A 22,265-nucleotide genomic window follows, 5' to 3' on the forward strand; every position below is an offset into this window, starting at 1 on the left:
ACATTAAATTACACCTACTTTCTCATTTTTCTTGAAGCGTATTATCACACGAATATATGTATATTTGAGTGTGTTGTTTGCTATTTAACATTTCATTTGACTGTATAAATTTTGAGTTATGCAAATTTAAACAATAGCACGGCATTTTGCTATGGCCTTCTATGCGTATTGATTAGTCATGGCTTCTTTTTTGAGATTTTCATATTAATATAATTATTTGATAATTGATTGCAGCTCTACTGTGAATCTATAGTTTATAATATTACGTATATGTAGATTTCTAGTACTGAGCAACTTATATGCGACAGGAGTTATCTGTATATACGTATGTTTGCATAATTCGAATACATACTTTCTACATGTAATATTTTATTTTTTACGTGAATTTTATAACGAAATATTGTTTTTTAAACAAAACCAATTTTTTATATCTATTTTTATGGAAGGCCATATTTTACCACCTATATTTTTCTTCAAGTCATTATGTAGTGTCGCTACATTTTTATAAATAGCGTCCTAAGTAATAAATGTTTCATAGCTTTAAGTCTAGAATTAATTAAACAATATTTTGACAAATGCAATTGTTGAGTTTTTAATTTAAATATTGATTAAATATTCAATATTAATTAAATTTAAATATTAATTAAATATTACTAACCAAGTAATTGTACAAAATATAAGGGGTAGGATACTATAATATCACCTTCTCCTCTACTAATAATAGTGGTACTGTAACTTTCAATCCTTATAACTCAAAAAATGAAAATGAATTTTAGTTAAACTAGTAACATCATTAAATATAGATTTTTTTAAATCCTACAATTTTTGGTCAAATTTTGGATGTTACAAATAATATATTATATATTCTTTTTATTAAATCAATCTATTCCAGATATAATTGCGAGCCGATAACTTCCGGTTTCAACACAATCATCCTGAAACGCTAATAATTCCTCTTAAATTAAATTAAAAAGAAAAAAAGAAAGAAAGTAAGAAATTTATTGCGAAAAATATTACTTCAGCCAGGATTCGAATCTGGGACCTCTCAACTTTTCTTTCAACTTTGTATTAATAAATTTAATAAAAAGAATATGTATTATTAATAATATTATTAATAATATATAATATGTAATATAATGTATTATTTGTAACATCCAAAATTTGATCGATCTTGGCTTTCTTTATCATATTTGATGTATTCACATATATGATCATGCTTAAAATTCTTATAATTTAAAGTAATAGTTTTTGTCTAAAACATTTATATAAAAAATGCATACTTTCCGAGATATTCAGTCGACCCGGAACTTTTGGCGGGCACTGTATAATACAGATATACTATATACAATATTTATATATAGCATAATACAGAAATATACAATATTTATATATTAAAAAAAAATCTGTGGAAATCTCAAAAGTATATATGAAATATACAGATAATAATACATATAATGCATTTTATATTATTACTTAATCTTCGTATCATATTGTTCATTATAATTAAGTAATTGTTACATAATTAATTTAATTTGTTATAAATTGTAATCTTTAGCATCCGAGACTCTTATTTGTTTGACAAGTCATTTATACAACATGTATTTCATTGCTTTGCAAGAAATTTTTACTTTTTCCCGTTACATAGGTGTATCCGTTTAGGCAGATGCACAATACGCGCATTGTTTGTGAAACATCTCGTAACGGGACGTTTACTTTTGTTATATGCATTTACCTCGAATTTTCGTAGAATTATTTATTCGATGCAACGTAATAAAAACATACCGATGGCTGCGTACTCGCGCGCGTCGAAACAATTCCTCGCTTTTGCGTTTTAACGTTGAGGTACATATGATATTGCGAATTTAAATTTGTTGTCGGCGGACGGTTGTGTTTATTTTTTCATATATTGCAACTAAACTATTTTGATAAAATGATTGTGGCAAAATTTCTCGTATGATTTTTTTACAAAGACAAATTTTTTTAATTTATTGTTTAATTTTTTCTTGCATTTAAGACGTGTCGCATATTGAGAAATCCGCCATTGGTTATGCAATCTTAAGGAGAATATACTTACATATATCGTCTCAGGAAGTTACATAGTCGCGTATGCTTCTTGCTGATAACGCCATTCAAGATGTCGGCAAATGCAGGGATTCGCATCGTCGTTGTAGCATTGTATATCGAGGCGGAAAGTGAAATCTTTTTCGATGTCGTACATGTGTCATGAATAACTTTTTCTATCACAAATTTAATATTTTGAAGATTTTAGAACTTAGAATGATATTATAGCTTTTTCATATTTTTAACTTTATTCTCGTTTACATTTAACTTTACTTATTTAATACATCTGATTACTAATTGATTACAGAATCCCAGGTGAAAGAATAGTAATAATTTTAGAATTTATATGATTTATACTGTTATATTCATAAAATATATTTTTACTATTTATCAGTAAATATTGAATTTAAAAAATTTTGTTACAGGTGCGAAGCAATTTCCAGGTTTTGAAAATTTGCCACGCTCATTTTGGCACGAGCTTAGTTCACCTTTTACAGAGGTATATAAGTAACATATTATCAGATTTTTGTAGTTGCTTAGTTAACCTAAAATACAAGATAATTTATTTAATGTATCGCTTCAAATATTTCGGCTGTTTTTTATTTCCAAACAAATTTTAAATAAAACTTTTATATTTTTACACGGAAAAAATGACTTTATTGAAAGATTTAATTTCAACGGATACAAATCTGAAAATAATTTTGTTGGAAATAAATGTTAGAAATTAAAAAATGATGAGCAATGCTGTAAAAAGTTTTGATATTCTAATAATCAATTTGAGTTTCTAACAAAATTATTTTTAGAATTATATCTAGAAAAATTTTAAATCTTTTCAACATGATTCTTTTCATGTAAAACTTGAAAGAAATATAATGCATAAAATAATTTTTTATATATAGATTTTACTTATGAGATATCAAGGTTATCATTATTTTTTGTGTATTATTTTTCCTAATAAAACTTGTGAAAATTATGTTTAAAACAATTTTATATATATATATATATATAAAATAAAATAAAGACTGATGAAATTGAGATAATGTATTAAAATGATTCATTATATATAATATTCAAACTTTGTTTTGTTTTCAACAATATATCTAAATAGAATATTTCATGAAAGCGCAATGTCAGTCCACTTTTGAAATATTTTAATAATTTAGAGAGACAGATATAACGCAATATTCAACACATTCAAACTTAATATGCGATTTTTCGAAATTATATTTCCAAAATAAATAAATTACGTTAATAAAACGTTACATTTTTAAAAATTTAACATTTTCCTTTGTTACATCTTTTGAACAATTCAGTGAAACGAGTATTTGTTAATGTAAATAAGTTTATCTGTGTTACCAAAATTTGCAATTCAGATTGCTTTTACCATCATTTCAATGTTTGAATGTTTTGTATTCACCATTTACTGGGTTGGATAAAATATTACATGTACTTAGGATTAACGGCACTTGCAACTGTTTTATGTTGTTTTAAGAGACTACAGTTTTCCTGATTATATTACAAACACGTTAAATAATAAAAGGAGCGGATGTGCATTTTAGCTCTCTCTTATCGTAGGTTTACGAGGTGGAGAGTTTCGTGACTGAAACAGGTGGCACACCTGAACCGAGACCATTTTTCGAGGATCCAGAAAGCAACATTACTGTACAACTCGGCGCCCAAGTCTACATGCACTGCAGAGTACAAAATCTACAAAATACTCTTAAGGTAAGTTATATACGCTTCTCTATTTTTAAGAATATTCAACATACAATGTCTCAGAGCTGCGCGACTTATGCAGCTTTTATATAAACATACCGATGTGAAATTCTTTCATTAATATATATATTTTATGAATATTTTTTCATATAAATCTCTTCATTTCTTTACAATTTTGACCTTTCGGTGTCACTTTGTACAGAAAGAACGAATTTGTTGAAGTATATAAAAATTGGACTAGATACGGATCTGATAATCTAGAACTAATTGTTGGTTATCAAATAATTATGTAGGACGCTCAAGACGGTTGTCAGAATGTAAAAATTTTTGCAATGTTCATATTTGAACGTATTACATAGTTATTTTAATAGTTTAACGAAATGATTTTTAGACTTGCATCTAATTAAATTTTTAAGTATTTTAGTAAATCGTTTTTTATATCAGTATAATCCGATTTTTGTTTTTCAACACTTTTTCAATGATTCTTTGTTGTTTATAATTTTTTTTATTAATAAATATACATATATTATGTATAACATATATTATATGTATATTACACACACACACACACACACACACACACACACACACACATAATATACATATATATATATTCCTGAATATTTGGAATTTTTATTGACAATAAATTTTGACAATATGTTCATTTTTAAGAAAATTATAAGCAATCTAATTATTTTAGTTAAATATGCCATAAGTGTGTTGCTCGTGTAGTGTGGCACCAAAAGAGTAATTGCTATAAAAATGCGAAAGAACACTGTTTTACTATTAAAATGTTTTACTCCACATAAGTCCCATATAAGAATATATAGTATAATAAACATAATATTTTCTCAATGTATGCAATATTACGTTATCTTCTAAAAGCCAAGCACTCCACACTGTTTTATGTAGAGACTTTGTTGATTTTCCCGTCCCTTTTCCCATGTGCAGCTACTGTGCAGCACTTAGTTCATCCTAATTCTCCCAAAGGAAATTCCGCGGATGGCGGCAGGATATTTTCCTCCTAATTTTGTGGCTATGCTACTCTATTACTATGACACAAATGATAGTTATGATGCACGAATTTCTGCACCTCTTACATATCTCGTATGTTTATGCAATGTAAAATTGTTTGTTTACCAAACAATTTTGATATGAAAATCAAAAATATAAATCATACGAAAATATAAAATATATTCTGTAATATACAATTTATATTCCTATGTCGTAATTATTTACAGAATATGGTTTTTACAATTTGCAGAAGAATATGTGATTATTGGAATATAATTATAAGCATTTTGTGTGATTTTCTCTGGCTTTTAGAAACATTATCATTAGTAAAAACTGTAACAATTTAACAATGTTATCAGATAGATTTTCAGTATATATATATATATATATATACCTTCACTATAATAATTATTAAAATAATTTTCAAGTTTTTGTTTAAAGTTTCTACAGTTCTCTAATTTTGGAAGATTAATACACTATGATGTATTGTTTCTTCGCGTGACATTGTTTCTGATCGGAATAGACCCATCGCGCTTAAAGGATCTAATCGTTAACGTAGATGCAATGAAAGCATTCAGCAGAAACTGATAGTTATGAGCCTTTGAAACAGTTTCGAACTTGATATTGCTGAAGCTCTTAAGACAAGTAATGCTTTGTTGCCAATAAATACCGATATTGACAGTGTGACGATTTTATTGTGCTTTTGCAAGAAGGAAAAGATTTATTTGTATACAATGATATTATTAGTTCGGTTAAATTTTCTTCTTTTTAATTGCTAGGATTATTAATATGTTTTCCCGTGTAGAAATTTTTGCTTTTTCGAAATCAAATAATTTAATATTTTACGTAAAATCCATTAATGACGAAAACATTTATCGCGTGTTCGTTTATTTGAGTTACAAACTTGCGTTTATGAGGGAAATGTATGTTTGTCGATATCATGCCATAAAAAATAGGAAAAAAAAAGAAACCAGCGTTTCATTTGCACCGTTGCATTTGCGATGTATCGCGATCAATAAATCGTTGGTGAACTTCCCAATCTCTCGAGCAAAGCTCGAGTCGCATAGGAAGCATTTACAAACAGTGTACCAGAACATTTCGCTCGTTGGTTTGCGAGTACTTGGAATTCAATCTTTCTAAGTGAGAATGCGATGGGGGTTGAATGGAACACAAGTTGTTTCATGGTGGAATGAAAGTTGTATATGTTTATCTGTATTCTTGTAAACGGGTTTTTGAATTCGATTTAAGAACTGATTTAAGAATCTCTCTGAAATTCTTTTTCAACTTACTGGAGATGTATGTGAAATAAATTATCGTTGATTTTATCTATAGCTTGTCTATATCGCTATCGTTATTATTAAGAAATCACGCGTGTAAAATCATGCCAAATCACATATCACGTGAATGAAAAATATTAAATTCTTAAGCATGATAATATTATCGATAGACGAGTCTAAGTGTTTTTCTGCATTAAACATTCCAAATATTTGCGAGAACGATCTAACGTACCTTGGAGAAATTTATATTATGAATGACATTTTCAGCATTTCCGTTGTAGTAATTTTCCGTGTTAGCAAAGTATTTATTCTGACATTAAATATTATTTCATATATTATTACAATTGTTATGTGTATTTAATATTACTGTCATAATAAATTATATATAAATTATTATAAATTGTACACATACAATATTATTATGTGTACTTGTACGACGAGTTTAAACATATCTTGTATTTTCTCTCTCTTATTTAAATTATTAAATTATTAATAAATATATATAACTGTATAATATTAATAATATATACAATACATAAATATATATACAATATATATAATGGCTATCCAATATATAGAAGCTTTAAAAAGTTTTTAGTTAATGAGTAATTTTATTATATTGCTCAGATAAAGAATCTACAAATAAAGCTCTAGTATGCAAGTATTTTTTAATATATTCTAATATTTAAAATATCACGTTCCTAAGTTGATTATAACAAGATTTTTATTAATGTATAATGTAAATTGAAAAAAAAACAGATTTACAAAAATAATTGTAAAATTATATGTTGACTGGAATCTTTTGATAGCTATTGTATATGTGCGCACATCATTAAATATATTAAATCAGTAAAACCGTTTCGTAATGAGAGTGGAAGATTGTTTAGTTTATTCCAATGCTCGAGAAAATTATGGAACAGCAACTTCATTAATAGTAACAAAAGACTTGTTTCTTGCTTACGATCAATAATGTTAATAAGACGGTTGCTTGAACTACTCTCTGTAATGCAGGATCCATGAGTTTGCTGTTCCAGCTGTTTATTCTCAGTCGTCCAATGTCGGATGAGTACGAAGAATGATTGACTTAAACTACTTAAGGATAGCCCATGCCCGTAAGCACTCACCCGTTGCTTGACGAAATAATCAATTTATGTAAAATATCTCAGCGCGCATATTTTAAGCATGTTCTGAATACATTTATTTCGAATTATCACTATTCTACTTTCGTTTTAAAAAATCTTAAAGTCCTATACACCATCAAAGACAATTCGAACCTATAAAATTCGTATATTAAATGGAAAGGGAAACTTTTAAGAATTGCTTTATATTCCATAACTTTATGGAAGTTAAATAGAATAAAAAATTTATATATGATAACATTCTAGGGATAACATTCTAATTAATTAGATCTATATTATTATATGTAAATAACACATGAAAAAACCAGAAAACAATGCAGGTGTCGGTACTCAAAGTTACTGGTGCGATACAAATAGTTGTGGTTTTTATAAGTAGGACTTTCGTATTCTGAATTGTATCGAAGACATTACGAACTTCTTCCTGTTTTCGCGACTTTCCGCGCATATTACGTTCACATAAGACGAACTTTTAACAGTGTTCCTCGTCTTGCGCCACACTCAAGTTTATACCTGTGCCTGTATAATTAGTTTGACGAGGACTCATTACTACATTAATTATAAGTGAACCAAGACTCTCTCTATGATGATACGATGGTAATATCTTTCGTTCCGTTGCTTAAAGCAGATAGGGATTGTACGTCGGCGAAGGAAATATTTATACGATGATGCAGTTTGATGATTAATTAGAACCAAAAATTTCAAAATAAGATATCGAAATTATATAATTTTTTCTTTAAGCGATTTTAATTCTGTAATATTTATGGATGTCTATATGGAAATGATATTCATGTCCACTAAGAAGGCCTGACTCGAAGCTTTTGCTCGGCCGCGGTGTTCCGTCTCGGTTCTACACTACTAGACTCATCAGTAAGGTGATGTAGTGTAATTTAGATTGATGTTCTATTTAAAGAGAATTCATGTGGTTGCGATGCTCGCGTGAATCCGAGCGAGTCTCGTTAGACCTCTGATGGCGAGTCGCCATATATTAATTATGGAATGATTATTATGGTATATGATTTACTTATAAAAAAAAAAGCAAAATGCAAAACATAAAATCAATTGAATACAATAAAAACTTTCTTCTGAAAAATAAAAATTGATAATAGACGATACATTGGCATGTAAATGTAGACCTAAACGTGCAAATTGAATTTTATATTTATTAACTGTTCAAAATAAATATAAGAGTCATTTCAATTATTTAATTAAATTTTCTATTTGCAATTAAGAGCTCTGACTTTCGAGTTTTGTTTGTTTTAGTCTCTCCTTCTTTTTATGTTACTCGACAGAAGTTATACGAAATTGCTATGTAAATCGAATAGATGTTGAATAAATGCTTCTCGATTGCTTGACCGCACTGATTCGTTGTGTGCATCAATTCTAAAGGGAATCGCATGTTGCAATGTCTTTCTATTCGGTAGTAGTACGGTACTATAATGCACAGTGGTATCGCTTTCTTGAATTTAGTCGAGAGTGGAATTCTAGAAAATAATTTATGTAAAATAAATGCTTCCTGAATAATTTCAGGCAAATTAAAACCCAAAATTTTTGCATACATCATACGTTTACATTTATATATTAAAATATTTATATTTAATTGATATACACGTACGTTTTAAGACATATTAAAATGTATTGTGTTATGTACAAAACAATGGCGAACTACTAAAATTAAAATCTACCAACGAAATTGTGCCTGAGAGCAAATTATGTATTTTACACATTCCGTATTCGCTCTACGAAAGTTAATTAAAATCAACATAATTAACAGTTAATATGTAACAACAATTAACGAACAAAATGCAATTTTACATTTTTAGTATTTCAATTAAACTGCACAATCAAATTTTACCATTAGACGGCAATGTTTATGACTTTCTTTATTGTTAAAATTTATATTGTTACGGATATTTAATTTATTCAAATATGTATTTAATCCTGACAATCATTCGTTATTTTTTTCCGTACTTTCTATATTGAAAATATTATAATTATTGACATAATTTGCTTTGTAGAGGGGAATGAATTAAGTGTTACAAGCGCGCATGCGCGCGCCCTTCTATTGCAATCTACCACCTACATCCACGCGAATCCTGAGCTATGGCTTTCTAGCACATATCTGCATATCCCGATACGCGTGCTTAGAATGTGTATCTTCGCATTATAATTGCCATAGCTAATTATACTGTTATCCTGTTACAATGTAAAATAATTCTGCATAAGAATTCCCCGGTGAAGTTTTTCGATATTCTCTTCTTCAACATATTAAATATTTTATTCCAGAATTATTAAAAAAATTTATTTTTTGATATATTTATATTTGACTAAAATCTGCGAATACAAATCCTTATACATATATCTCGTATATTTCATATTATTTTATATTTCATGTTTTAATAATAAAAAAGATTGTTTTATCATTCAAATGTAATGAAAAATCTTTATTTCGTTCATTTACTATTATTATTACTACGCAACGTCAGTAGTTTATATTTTTCCCATTATGTACTTTCTGTCAACTTCTCTCGGAAAGTTTTATTTTCGGAAGATTATTATTTCGTTTTGCACCACGCATCCAACTTCTTTTCAATTAATTATTTTCCATCTTCCAGTTCGCGCTTACTTTGTCCATTATCCTATATTTAGCGCAACATCGTTGAATCCTAGCAGCTTCCTCCGTAAACAAAGTTTTGCCGCAGCTCAATAAGTCAATAAGTGGTTCGAAGACTAATTAAAGTTTTGCAAACGTGACTCACTGCCGTCCCGGCAGTGGACAATAAAGTTATTTCCCTTCGTTATTGTTGAAACATACGCGAATTGGTATGCTACGTGCTTCAGTGAGACGTCATTTTTCAACTTTTCGCACACAGTTGTAGACGACGGGATTTTGATTGCGGTTCGATCGATGGACCGGCGAATCCAATTTTCTTACCTTTGTGTCCGCAGTCCGAATTCCAGTTAGACTGGCTTTACGGATTTCGACAAGCGTCAGAGATCATGGTTGCCCGAAACGAGATCAGAACTGTTGAAGTTGCGACCACGTAACTCTCATGAGTTTTGTGGTGATGTAAGAGGCTCTGCACTTAATCGGAGTAAATTTTAAAACTTTTAGGATTTTAGATCCATTTAGTCCAATCATTTAGAAGTATGGCATTGTAAAAATGGCGAATTTTGAAATTTATTTATGTTCGAAAATTGTTACTACTTTTTTCAGATTTGCATTAAAAGAATGTAAAGTAACAGCTGCATTGTTAACTAGAAATATTCAATTAAAACGTTTAGAAATTCAATAATTATCAATATTGAGTGATTATTAATGTTTATCTATGAAGAACACAGTATAAAATATTTTCAAAACAGTTTATTTCGATCATGTGTACCTACATTGTGTCATGTGGATGTAGTTTGTATTTTCGTTGAGTACATCAGATGGTTTTGTGTTATTAACTTCGATAGGAATATACACATGGACATTTCCACTACATTCCTTGACATACTCCTGTATGTAAAATACGAACACGTAGACAGTGAGGCTGATGGAATATAAAAGAGGAAGTCGGGCGCATAGTTGGTGTATCCGCAGTAAATGTTTGCTCGTAACGTAGTAAATAAACAAACAGTATATTGCCATGTTGTATTGATCGGTAACCGAAACATTGAATGCATAAATCGTTAATTTGGCGAATGTCCACCTATGTGCGCGCAAGTACATCCATAAACGCTTTGCGAATAATCCATCAACTATATACGTCAAAGCTAGGTAATATTCCGATACTTTCATTAAGTGCTTTGATAATTTATATATCAATATATTATCAGAAGCACTGAAAAGTTCAGCACTAATATTTATCGCATATACGTTTATTATACGTTCTAAAGTATAACTTAGCGTCAAGAACTAGACTCATCAAGAATTCCGTAGTATTCGCGAAGTATTCGAGAGTTTATAAACTAAGCAGCATACATCTCGCAAATAGTAATCTTAATTAATTTATGAATAATCTTGATATGAACAGATTGACGGTGCAATTACGGCAAATAATTCAGCGGATAATGACCGATCCAATCGCGGTTTCCGAAATAATACCGCTGTATGCGCTTGTCGCAGCGCAGACGGACTTCGTGTGTTGCTTTGACGGTTTGGTTTGTGGCCCAATTTCTACGTGATAAATGCACCGCCACCGATTTCGATTTGCATCGTTTTACGGACAACAGAGATCATACGGTCTTCTGCACGCACGAATGCAAATTCGAAATTTTAGTTCATCCTTTGCGGTGATTCCGTTCGATGATTCGCGGTCCTTTGCGGCGTTTACATCGTACATTTTACACTAGCGTGTTTATTGAGCGTGAAACGAAATAGGAAACGATGATTACGTTAATCTTGAAAGCCAGCGAGTGGTATGTGCGTTCGTGTGCCGGTATTAAATTTATATGGAAATCTGGCAATTTTCAAAATGAAATAACAATGTATGATTAAATATTAATTTCTTGTTGTGTGTAAAAATAGAAGATAGAATTTCATTTGAGTATATTTTTCTTATCTGAGTATATTTGAGTAATGCTGTTCAGCAGACAAAGTAGTTCGGTGAGCTTAACAGATTATTTAATTGATTCTTGCCTTTTTTAGCACAGAAGCTTGTAGCAATATTACTGCATAATATACATTGCTCCAATATTGTTGAATTTGTGCTGTATGAATTTAATTATTCACTGGATCTAATAATAAATGTAAAAACCAATTGTAATAAAAAAATCATTGAGTATTCATTGAGATGTTTTATCTATTAAATGCAGTCATTATTTAATTAAATATATTCAGATATATACTCAAATGGCATTCTATCTTCTATTTTTATGTAATAAGAAATTAATATTGAAGTTTTCATTTTGTTATTTTATTTTGAAAATATCAGGCTTACTCTATATGTAAAGAAAGATCCAACACTGACGTACGACTTTGTTTCTGGACAATATTTCTTAAACAAAAGCTAAAAATAAGATTTAAGAAACATAATTACAAATTGGAAAGTGCCTTCTATCATATAATATAGCAGTTTGTAGATTACCTTTTGCAATTTTATTAACTTTTATTATTATTATTAACTTTTATTATTATTAATTTTTTCATAAGATAAATAAAAAGGAACGTCTAACAAAATGGGCTCCAAAACTGTATAGTATGCAGTGATGCCTCATATTCTTGTACTTTTTCACAAGAATTATCCATACAAAATATTTACAAGCAGATGTATATACGCTTTCCTAGAATCTTTTCATTTCTATATGAAACGTTTTTCATTCGTTTTATATGCATACTTTATGCTGTTCTGTAAGATACAAACGCGACAGTTTTTTTTAAGGATTTTCCCATATGATTACCTTCAACTTTGATAAGACTATTTGATACTATATAACGTAATACTATTAAGTTAGCTTATGGTTCGTCTTACAAACAGGTACCGGATTACGCTGCATCTCGATTTTATATATTTTTTATATAAAACTGTATTATAAAATGATAAGGAAAAATAAAATACAAATATTAGGGCAGCCAAATGGAACGTAGCGGATGAAAACTTCAGACATTGAAATCAACTAACATGTTAATAATCATCGTGGTTCTTTCAAATCAGATGACGGATGCCCTTGTTCATAAAGTTCCTTAAGCTAGGATCAAAGTGATCGAATCCATTCGCAAATAGCCTCCTCCACTGTTGCGTCCGATAATTTCCTGTTTTTCAGATTCTTCTTACTTAGTACGCCGGTTTTATAACTTTTAATGATAATTTGGTATTGTTATGTTGCCGTTAAACAGCTTTTATGTATAATATCTGTACAATGAAAGTATAATGATACCGGGACTCTATCGGGATTCAGGTCTCCAAAGATGTGGAAATCGCATAGTGACACAGTTCCAGTGGAAAATATTGAAGTACCCGGCCAAAAGCCTCGATTTGTTGCGATTTTCACATTTTTTGAGACCTCAAGAAGAATCTAAAAGGCAGAACCATCGGACGCAACAATGCAGGTGGTTATATTTGCAAGTGAGTTCAATCCGAGCCTAAGGAATTTTATAAACAGATCATCTGGTTTTACAATGGAAGAAGTACCTTGCCAATCATTTTTAACGTATTAATTATTAATATTAGTTGATTTCAATGTTTGAATTTTTCGATTTCATTTGACTATCCTATAATAAAACTAATTTAGGAAACTATAAACATGTAAAATGATATAATATTATTAATATTATAGTTACTATTATTTAAACTACGTAATTTGCAGAAGAAAATTGCGAGAATTTTATTTTCGCATTTATAAAATTCGTTTTTAATTGATTTTGTGTAGAAACCAATCACAAATATGCCAATTATAAATTTGTTTATTTCTTTATTTAATTATCTAAACAGATATTTTTTGTCAGTGCTAATAAAGCACAATGGTTTCAAGAAATAATAGGAAGTCTCTTTAGGAGACTTATGTCAGTATCGACGATTTCCTCTATAAATAATTTTAGAATATTTTGTACTCCTAGTATTTGAATAATAGCGTAATTTTACATGTCGGATTTTAAATGATATGTTACAGAAACATTACGTCACATGGAAATCAAGTTAAATGTTGCACAAGCAACATATATAGACTTAGAGTTACTAAGACGTAATTATTCACTACTGAGTCCTTTATAATAATGACAAATGACTATGCCTTCCGCTCGCACTGTTCTCTGTTTCGAGGATACGTTCCCCACCTGAAACGGCAGCTCCTGGCAATGCTCGATGCCTAACGATTCTTTAACTTCTCCGTTATCAAACTTTCGTACGTCAGATCATAAGTATTGGAATAAACTGTTCTAATGTATTATCGGAGAATAGCTTTAACAGTATCGCACCTGATCTCAATTTATTACTATCCTCAATAGGCATAATTTGCATATAATGCACCAAAAATGCAATTAACGCTCATGTTTATTAATTTAAATTAATAAACATGAGTAATATTAATTAAAATTTATAAAGAATGAGTTATATATCGGCAGCCTGGTACACTGCACATCCAGAACATATCACGAATAAATTACAAAGAGCATAAAATCATCTTTACAAAGATTAAGCTTTTGATACTAAAGATTTTCATATCAAACTTTCATATCAAAACTATAAAATTGAAGATTGATTTAATATTACATAGGAAGATATTTTTCCTAAATCAGCTTTCTTTTTTTCTTATCTCTCAATTAGATAAAATAGAATGGTTTTGTTTTTGTATAATGATATATTATGTTCCTCTAACAATTAGTAGAAGATTCTCCTTGCTAGGAAATAAACTGTATAAGTATAACGTTATCTTTTTATATACAGGTTATTCTGTCTTTATTGGATAACATTGTAATTAAATGCATCTTAATTAAACTTAGTTTTGCGGTCTTCCAGTTAAATCGAATTATACTTTTAAATCTAAGTTTAAACTAAATTTTTTCCAGCAAAGCTAGATCAACTTATAAAGATTTTCAATTACTTTTTGCCAATTTTAATTGATGATCGTTTCTTTCTATAGGTGCGTTTTCAAATTTTTGAATTAGGTATTATTTTTCATATAATTTATTTTTCAGTAAATTCGCTAAAATACAACATAAAATTAATGAAATATATAAAATATAGTATAATATAAAATAATTTAATATCATAAAATAATATAAAATAAAAAAAAAATATATATATAGACATACATATAATTAAATTGCTTACGCATAAAATATTATTTAAAAACATTTGAAATGCATAAATTTAAAAGACAAAATTTTGTATGCTACTAAAATAAAAAAGTAATTAATTAGAAAATACTTATTTATAATTAAGAAATGAATTAAATGTTATATAACGACGCAACAATCCAAAAAAATTATTAATAAATTTCTCGAGGAAGTAATACTGTAACTAATAAAACATTGCGAGATTTTCAAAAAAATTAAACATATAGGAAGACAAGCAAAATTTTGATGTTAACCATTGATAAATCGTGATTTAAAATTAAAAAGTACAGCGAACAAATTAATGGATCGATAATATTGGTATTATTTAATTTCAACATGTTTTTAATTTTTATAACGCGAGTCATTCGTAATTATTATTCTATGTGATAATAAATACGATGGATATTGTACAGTTTTTTAATTACATGATTTTTATATTCAAATAATTAATCAAATAAGATATTAATTCCGCATTATTATGCAAAACTTTATGAATGTTAAAAAGTCACAAAAGATAGCCATGTTGTTATCGAGTTCAATAGAGGATAATTGGGACTAATGATTTGAAAATCATAAGTTCGTCTGCCGAATGGCAGGCTGGTTAATAGTCGACATAGAGAGAACGATCTTTAAAATGGAGAGCAAGCTCAATCTACTTTGCTTCTATCGAATCTCATAGGTTCAATCTATGAAGGAAAATTAAACGAACCGAATTACAGAGAACTCCACTGCAAAAATGAACGAATTTCAAATTTTCCGGATTGTTCCCGATAGTAATGATTTTGGCAATAATTACTATTTTTGTAAGCTTTTATCCGATAAATATCGTTGTAGTTTGTGAATACATTTTTACAAAAAAAAAAACATGTTTTCCTATTATTAAGAAATACATTTTTGGACTGAAAAAACACACGAAGCAGTTTTCACGGGAATGCTACGAATACATATATATTTAACTTGGGAATAGTCATATTTTTTGGAATATTTTTATATCCTAGTGGCAAACAAATGTGAATTGTTATAAAATACTGTTTTGGATATTGTTTAATATATTTATTTAGAAATAGACGTTAGTTGTAAGATCTTTTAAAAATCGTCCGTTAATAACCTCGTGAATTTACCCCTATTTGAATGCGCTAGATATCTGTCTGTATATCGCTCTTTGTCTAATGTACGCTCATTCAATCGTATATTACGTACGTGCCGCGGACGACCTGCGTGATTTTCGAAAATTATACATTTATGCATTGTTCATCTCGCAATTGATGAGTTCGCTACCAAATTTCGATCAATACGGATTGTTTCAACGTTATCTCATTCTCCTGTATTCTTGGTGTTCTGCGTGCCTACAGCTGACCAATCCTATATATGTTCTCGATTCTCGACATTAATCGAAATTGAACTGAATATCAACATTAAATTGCCAAATAGTATACCTTTACTAGTGTTTCACAAGTGTTTACTAGTGAAGTGCGCAACATTCTCGTGCGAGATTATCTAAGGATCTTCGTAGGCCGTCATTCGCGGCGAGATTTTTGATTCGCTCGCACGTTAAAGATCTTCGTCTTCGCGTGCATTCAACTACCTATTTTCAAGACTGACAACATGCAAGGATCATACTATTTGCTTCAAACAATTAATCAATTTGAATAATGAATAATTTCGAAATTATATCGAAAATCATCCTGTTTTGGTGTGCAAACTTTCCTTACAAAACACATCAAAATGAACATGACATTTTTCACTCAAGTGTATTTTCTTACAAGATTATGCCAGCATAATACAAACAATATTTTTCTTTTTTATTAATTATTTTTTTCTTTTATTAATTATTCTTTACAAATAACTATTCATTAAGATGCTAGTAACATCAAATTTATGATTCAATTTAATTTTGGGATATTATTATTTTAATTTGATTATGTTACAAGTAATGAAAATAATCGACGCGCAGTTATGTTTGAGATAAAATTGAAATATTTATATATAGATGTATTATTCCAACATCTAACTTTGAACGTAATTGGCGCTTCTTTCACTTAATAATATATTCACATAAGCGACCTTGTTTTAATCTTAATATTATTCTTTACAAAGTTTTAAATATGCAATTCCAAAACTCGCAATAAAAAAACATTATTAATTAAAATCTTTATTTTTTTAAATACTGTCATTAAGCTTAACGTGCTTATTTCGTTTAATTTCTATTTACTTTTTTTCAGAAAATTATAACTAAATTTATATCTATAATGTTTATAAATACTAATAAATCGGAAAACAATCAATAATATGTTACTAATAATAGTAATTTTAATTACAACATCTCAGATAATCATTTATATAAAAAAAAATCAGATGACTACTCTCAGGTTAAGAGATATTATTTATGCATTGGACTGGCACCTTGTAAAGAAATTTGAGTGAAAAATGTCATATTCGCCTATGCGAACCTTAGAAGATTGACACATCAAGATGGAATGGTTTTCGATATAACGACTTCAAAATTATAATGAAATATATACATATACGCATTAGTTATAGCTCACTGTACATCTATTTCTCTAATCATCCGTTCGAAACAAGTCAAATCGGATTTTTTAATTTTCTATTTGTTTATAATATTTAAATAAATGCTTAGATATATAATTATCTTAATGTTAGAAATAACATTCAGCCATTCAATACAGCTACATATACATATATCTCCATTTACTTAATTCATGTAATTATTCATAAAAATATAAATGCTTTTTATACAAAAATCTAAACCTTCTACAATTAAATAAAATACAAAAAAGTGCATCAAATAAGACGTCAAACTGAGCAACATTATACTATAACGTAATCTAAAATAAAATATTAAAAATATCTTCGGACGTAAATTTTTAATGCTTAGAATGATTTTTTAAAAGAAATAAAAAATTAAAAAATAAAATGTATCATTTCTATTTTTGTTTAATTATAATTTGAATTCACTAATTTCATAAATTTTTTTTGTAAACAGTTATTACATCCATGTTTATTTTGCGATCATTTTATTGTTAAGATTTTAATATTGATACTGAAAAAGAAAAAAAAATTTTCTCTCAGAACTGATTCCATGACAGAGAATCTATAGTTATATATCTATAGTTATCGTTGTTAACTCATTACCAGAATGAAATTGCTTCTGGAAATCACTAAGAAATCCGAGCCTTATTCTAGTCACGCAATGAAAACTTCCAGTTTTCAACATTAAACTAAATATCGGGTAGGTCCCATGGAATCTGACAAAAATAATTCTTCATAATAAAGATTATCTCAATTTCCAACCAGTACGAACCACGCATTTGTTAGCGTCCAGAACACGATAAGACTTTATCGAGGCAACGATCACATTCTAAAATATAAAAATAAAATGGTGTTCTCAATGATTTTTATCAGATACTTATTGTAATGTGACCCAGAATTCTTTATAACAAAAGTTTATTAATTACATGAAATTCACGAATACATTTAATTAAAAAATGAAATAAAATGTCTTTTTCCACAATTTTGTCTAATCTGCAATAATATAAAATCTTGCATTAATTTTATCAAATGTCTCGTAATTTGTCAAAATCAAAAGTGTGGATATCAAATCTTAAAAAAAAAATCTATTTAATCGTTGGCTTAATAACAACTTTTTATTTTTTTACATTCCTATTCTTCTCTCTCTCTCTCTTTCTCCATATTTATTAACAATTTTTTAATATTAACGATAAAATCTTTTAATAATTTTTAAATACAAATATTCACCAAACGCATGAATTTGGAATATGTGTCTAATTTCATATTATCGAACGCGTTCCGTTATAAATAATTACATAATTACATAATAGTTAATCTTACATAATTTCAACATATATTATGAAATTAGTATTATATAATTACATTTCTATTTATATTTAATTTTATAGAAATAATATATATTTAATTTTAAGTGTGAAATTTTACATTATCTTAGTTCTTTTAGTAAATTTTCGTTTTTAAAATAAATTTAATATCAGCTGTTATTATTTCAGCTAGTTTTATTCTTTTCATTAAATCTTTTTTTATAACCCATTTATTCTTATAATCAATTTTTGTATTATAATTCTCTGTAATCTTACCAATTGTGTACTTATCTATTTATATTCCTGTCTAACAATGTTTCTACCTCTTCGTATGTCTATCTAGGGCAACTATATACCGTTTCGATAGAATGTGATTACGAGTTCTACACGCGGCTTAAATTCTTTAACAAGACTTTTCACGATCATCTAAAAACGGGAAACTGTGGGCAATTTAGGATTTAAATTGTGAGCACGTGGGATTTTCTTTAAGAAGAGATCCAGAGCGAATTTAAAACTAAACAACCTATTTTATAATCCTTTTTTTTTAAATGAATTGAAACCTAAATCAATACCAAATTTTGTAAAGTTTATAATACCGAAATTATCGAATCGAATCAATAAAATTATCTTCGGTTTTTTTTCGGTTCTTTCTCCGATTCTTAATCTATACACGGATCTGTTCTTTATAACTGAACTGATTGCATTAGTTAGGAGTTCAGTTTTCTCTCTCCACATTGGAAGAAAAAAGATAAACTCTAAACTAGTGCAGTCTGTTATGTGTAGATACGTGAGAAACTTATTGAACGAATGCACACGCTCTCTCTCTCTCTCTCTCTCTCTCTCTCTCTCTCTCTCTCTTTCTCTCTCTATTTCTTTTTTCTCTTTCATATTATCGTCGCAATTGTGATTTAAAATCGTGCACATGTATGTATAAAGTACACATATAAAACATTATATTAAATAATACATTTTTTATTTTATATATTTAATGTATATTTAATATATTAAATAAATATTTAATACATAGTTAACATATTTAATTATATTCTTTATTTCTCTTTCCATATTCACATATATATAATTTAACAGAATAAATATAAAAGTTATTTTAAACCCACGTGAGTTAATATCACCCAAGTGATTATAACTGACACAAATTCGTTAAAAATCACAATTTTTACAATTTCGGTTTTCTTTATTGATTTTCAAGACCGAAAATCAATTGAAATCGGAATATTTATTCGATATTTTTTTAAATCATAACCGAAACCGAACTGAAAAAATCTTTTGAGTTCCTGTTTTAAGATGTTAATTGGGAACAATAGGGATTTTGATTCGCAAACGAGCGATTTTAATTTGATTCTTCCGTCTTCTTCCCTTCTGCATTCAAAATAATAGCCAGACAACATTGTGAATCCATTTTTATAAATTTATATCATGTATCTTTTATATTTTGCTTATGCAGGATGGACTAAAGAAACTGGAAATTCTCTACAGTATTGGCGGTTAATCGCAGATTGTATTCATAGGATTGGGCACACAAGACTCTTTTTGTGTAGACTCAGTGAGCGCATTCAGTAGAACAGTTGAATGAGCGCTCGCTGTTGGTATATTTTTTTAGATCATCCATTCAGAATTTTAGATCTAAAAATACATCAATAGCAGCGAATGCTCACTTAACTGAGTCTGCTGAACGCAGCCATTGATGCCATTTAGTAAACATGAAGCGTTGGAATAATTATAACAACGTGTATTTGAAATCGTACTATAAAAGTGATGACTACATCTGAGCTGCTCGTAGAGTTTTGCCTCTGCTTTCATTTTCGTCGTTATAATCTTGTGCAATCTGCTAATGCGATTTATCGTTTTCTTTTGTGTTAAGCTGTTAAGCCTGTTTCTTCAAAATTGCAAACCTAGGCTTGAATTGCATGAATTGATAGAACAGGTTTCGTGATGACGAAAATGAAAGTAACGACGAACAGCTTGGGCGCACTATTTTTATAATATGATTTACAGCAAATGCAGTTGTTCACCACTCTATGCTTCATATTTACTAAATGGCATCAACGAAGTTGCAATGATGTCTATCCAATTCTACCTAATATAATTCATCTGCGACTCGTATTGAGAAACTTACTAAGGTGATTTATAAATGACATATTATGCTCTATATTTTTTATGTAATTAAAATTAATTGAAAGTTTCTAAATTATTATTTTAATCTTTTAAATTATCCATTTCTTTTTTTATTTTGTATGTAATATATTATAATCATTGTTGTACTATAGATTATTTCCTTTTTGGCTAAATGTACTTTCCGTTATTTTTAGCTAATATTCATTTTAATTATACCTATCACCTAATTATAGCTATACATCAAAAGTAATAAAATTTACATTTATTTCTGTACTGCTAGCTAATTATCGCTGGTAAATTAGCGGAAAGACTTAATTTACGCTTCTGTATTACAGCGAAATATAAACACGTCGCGAAGGGATCATCATATTAATTAAATTAATTAAATACGAAATTAACAATAACGTCCATTAACATATTAATTTCATCTTTAGCTTTTACATGCGTTCATACGGATAGTACTTTATATCAACAATTAAAATATATATTTAATTAGAGATAAATTTATATTCGAAAAAAAATTTTATCGCTGTCTGATTCAAAAAGACTCAAACACGTTTCGCAATAGCATTTTGTTCCAAATTTTGTATTAAATTTTGTAATATAAACTTTACAACACGAATAAAAGAATTAGATCTAAAATTAATCAATTAATCAATTCTAACAATCTAATCTAAAATCAATTAAAAATGTTACATGCAATTTGATGAAATTTAAAAATATCTTGAAAAACAATATGAATATATGTATGTAGATATATGTATAATTGCTCTTTTATATTAATTTATAATATTTAACCCTAACTAGCGGGTCTAATATACCTGGACATTTTTTTATGTAGAAAAAAAATATAAACATTGTATTGTAAACGTTGTGTAAAATTGTAGCAAATATTTTTCACAATACAGAATTTTAAGTTAAATGATCTTATTCGTCAAATCTTGATCTTTAAAATAAAAAAAATCGCCCGATTATTTTAACTTTAAATAAAGATACATTAATTTAAAATACACTGGACGTCGTAGAAATTTCGGAGTAAATGCTGATAGGATTAATTATGAAAAAATATTTAAGATCAAAGAAGTGGAAAAACTAATAATATATACACGATAATAAATATTTTCTATCTTATGATAGGATGATTTACAAATAACAATTTTATTTATTTATATTCATTTATTCTATTTTATTTTATTTCATCATATTTTTTTTATTTTATGTAAATTTGTAAAAAATAGAATATCATTCTGCAGAGTAACAAGGAAAGAAGAAGCGTAAAAATATAAAAATATTTTATTTTTTTTATTTTTCA

General features: G+C 28.2%; 1 protein-coding gene and 1 long non-coding RNA gene across 10 annotated transcripts in view; one reads left to right on the forward strand and one right to left on the reverse strand.

Annotated features, from left to right (window-relative positions):
• Positions 1 to 22,265, reverse strand: part of LOC147909255 (uncharacterized) — a 183,586-nt gene that overhangs the window by 69,441 nt on the left and 91,880 nt on the right. The window lies entirely within an intron of this gene.
• LOC105154834 (defective proboscis extension response 14) overlaps positions 1 to 22,265 on the forward strand; it is a 204,661-nt gene that overhangs the window by 64,743 nt on the left and 117,653 nt on the right. For all 9 annotated transcript variants that reach the window (XM_087407155.1, XM_087407156.1, XM_087407153.1 and 6 more), the window contains 2 exons: positions 2,487 to 2,560; positions 3,637 to 3,786. In XM_087407155.1, coding sequence (XP_087263281.1) covers positions 2,487 to 2,560; positions 3,637 to 3,786 — 224 coding nt within the window. The remainder of the gene's footprint in view (positions 1 to 2,486; positions 2,561 to 3,636; positions 3,787 to 22,265) is intronic.

This window comes from Acromyrmex echinatior, chromosome 6 (assembly GCF_024713525.1).
Source record: "Acromyrmex echinatior isolate Ae372 chromosome 6, ASM2471352v2, whole genome shotgun sequence".
Taxonomy (NCBI): Eukaryota; Metazoa; Arthropoda; class Insecta; order Hymenoptera; family Formicidae; genus Acromyrmex; species Acromyrmex echinatior.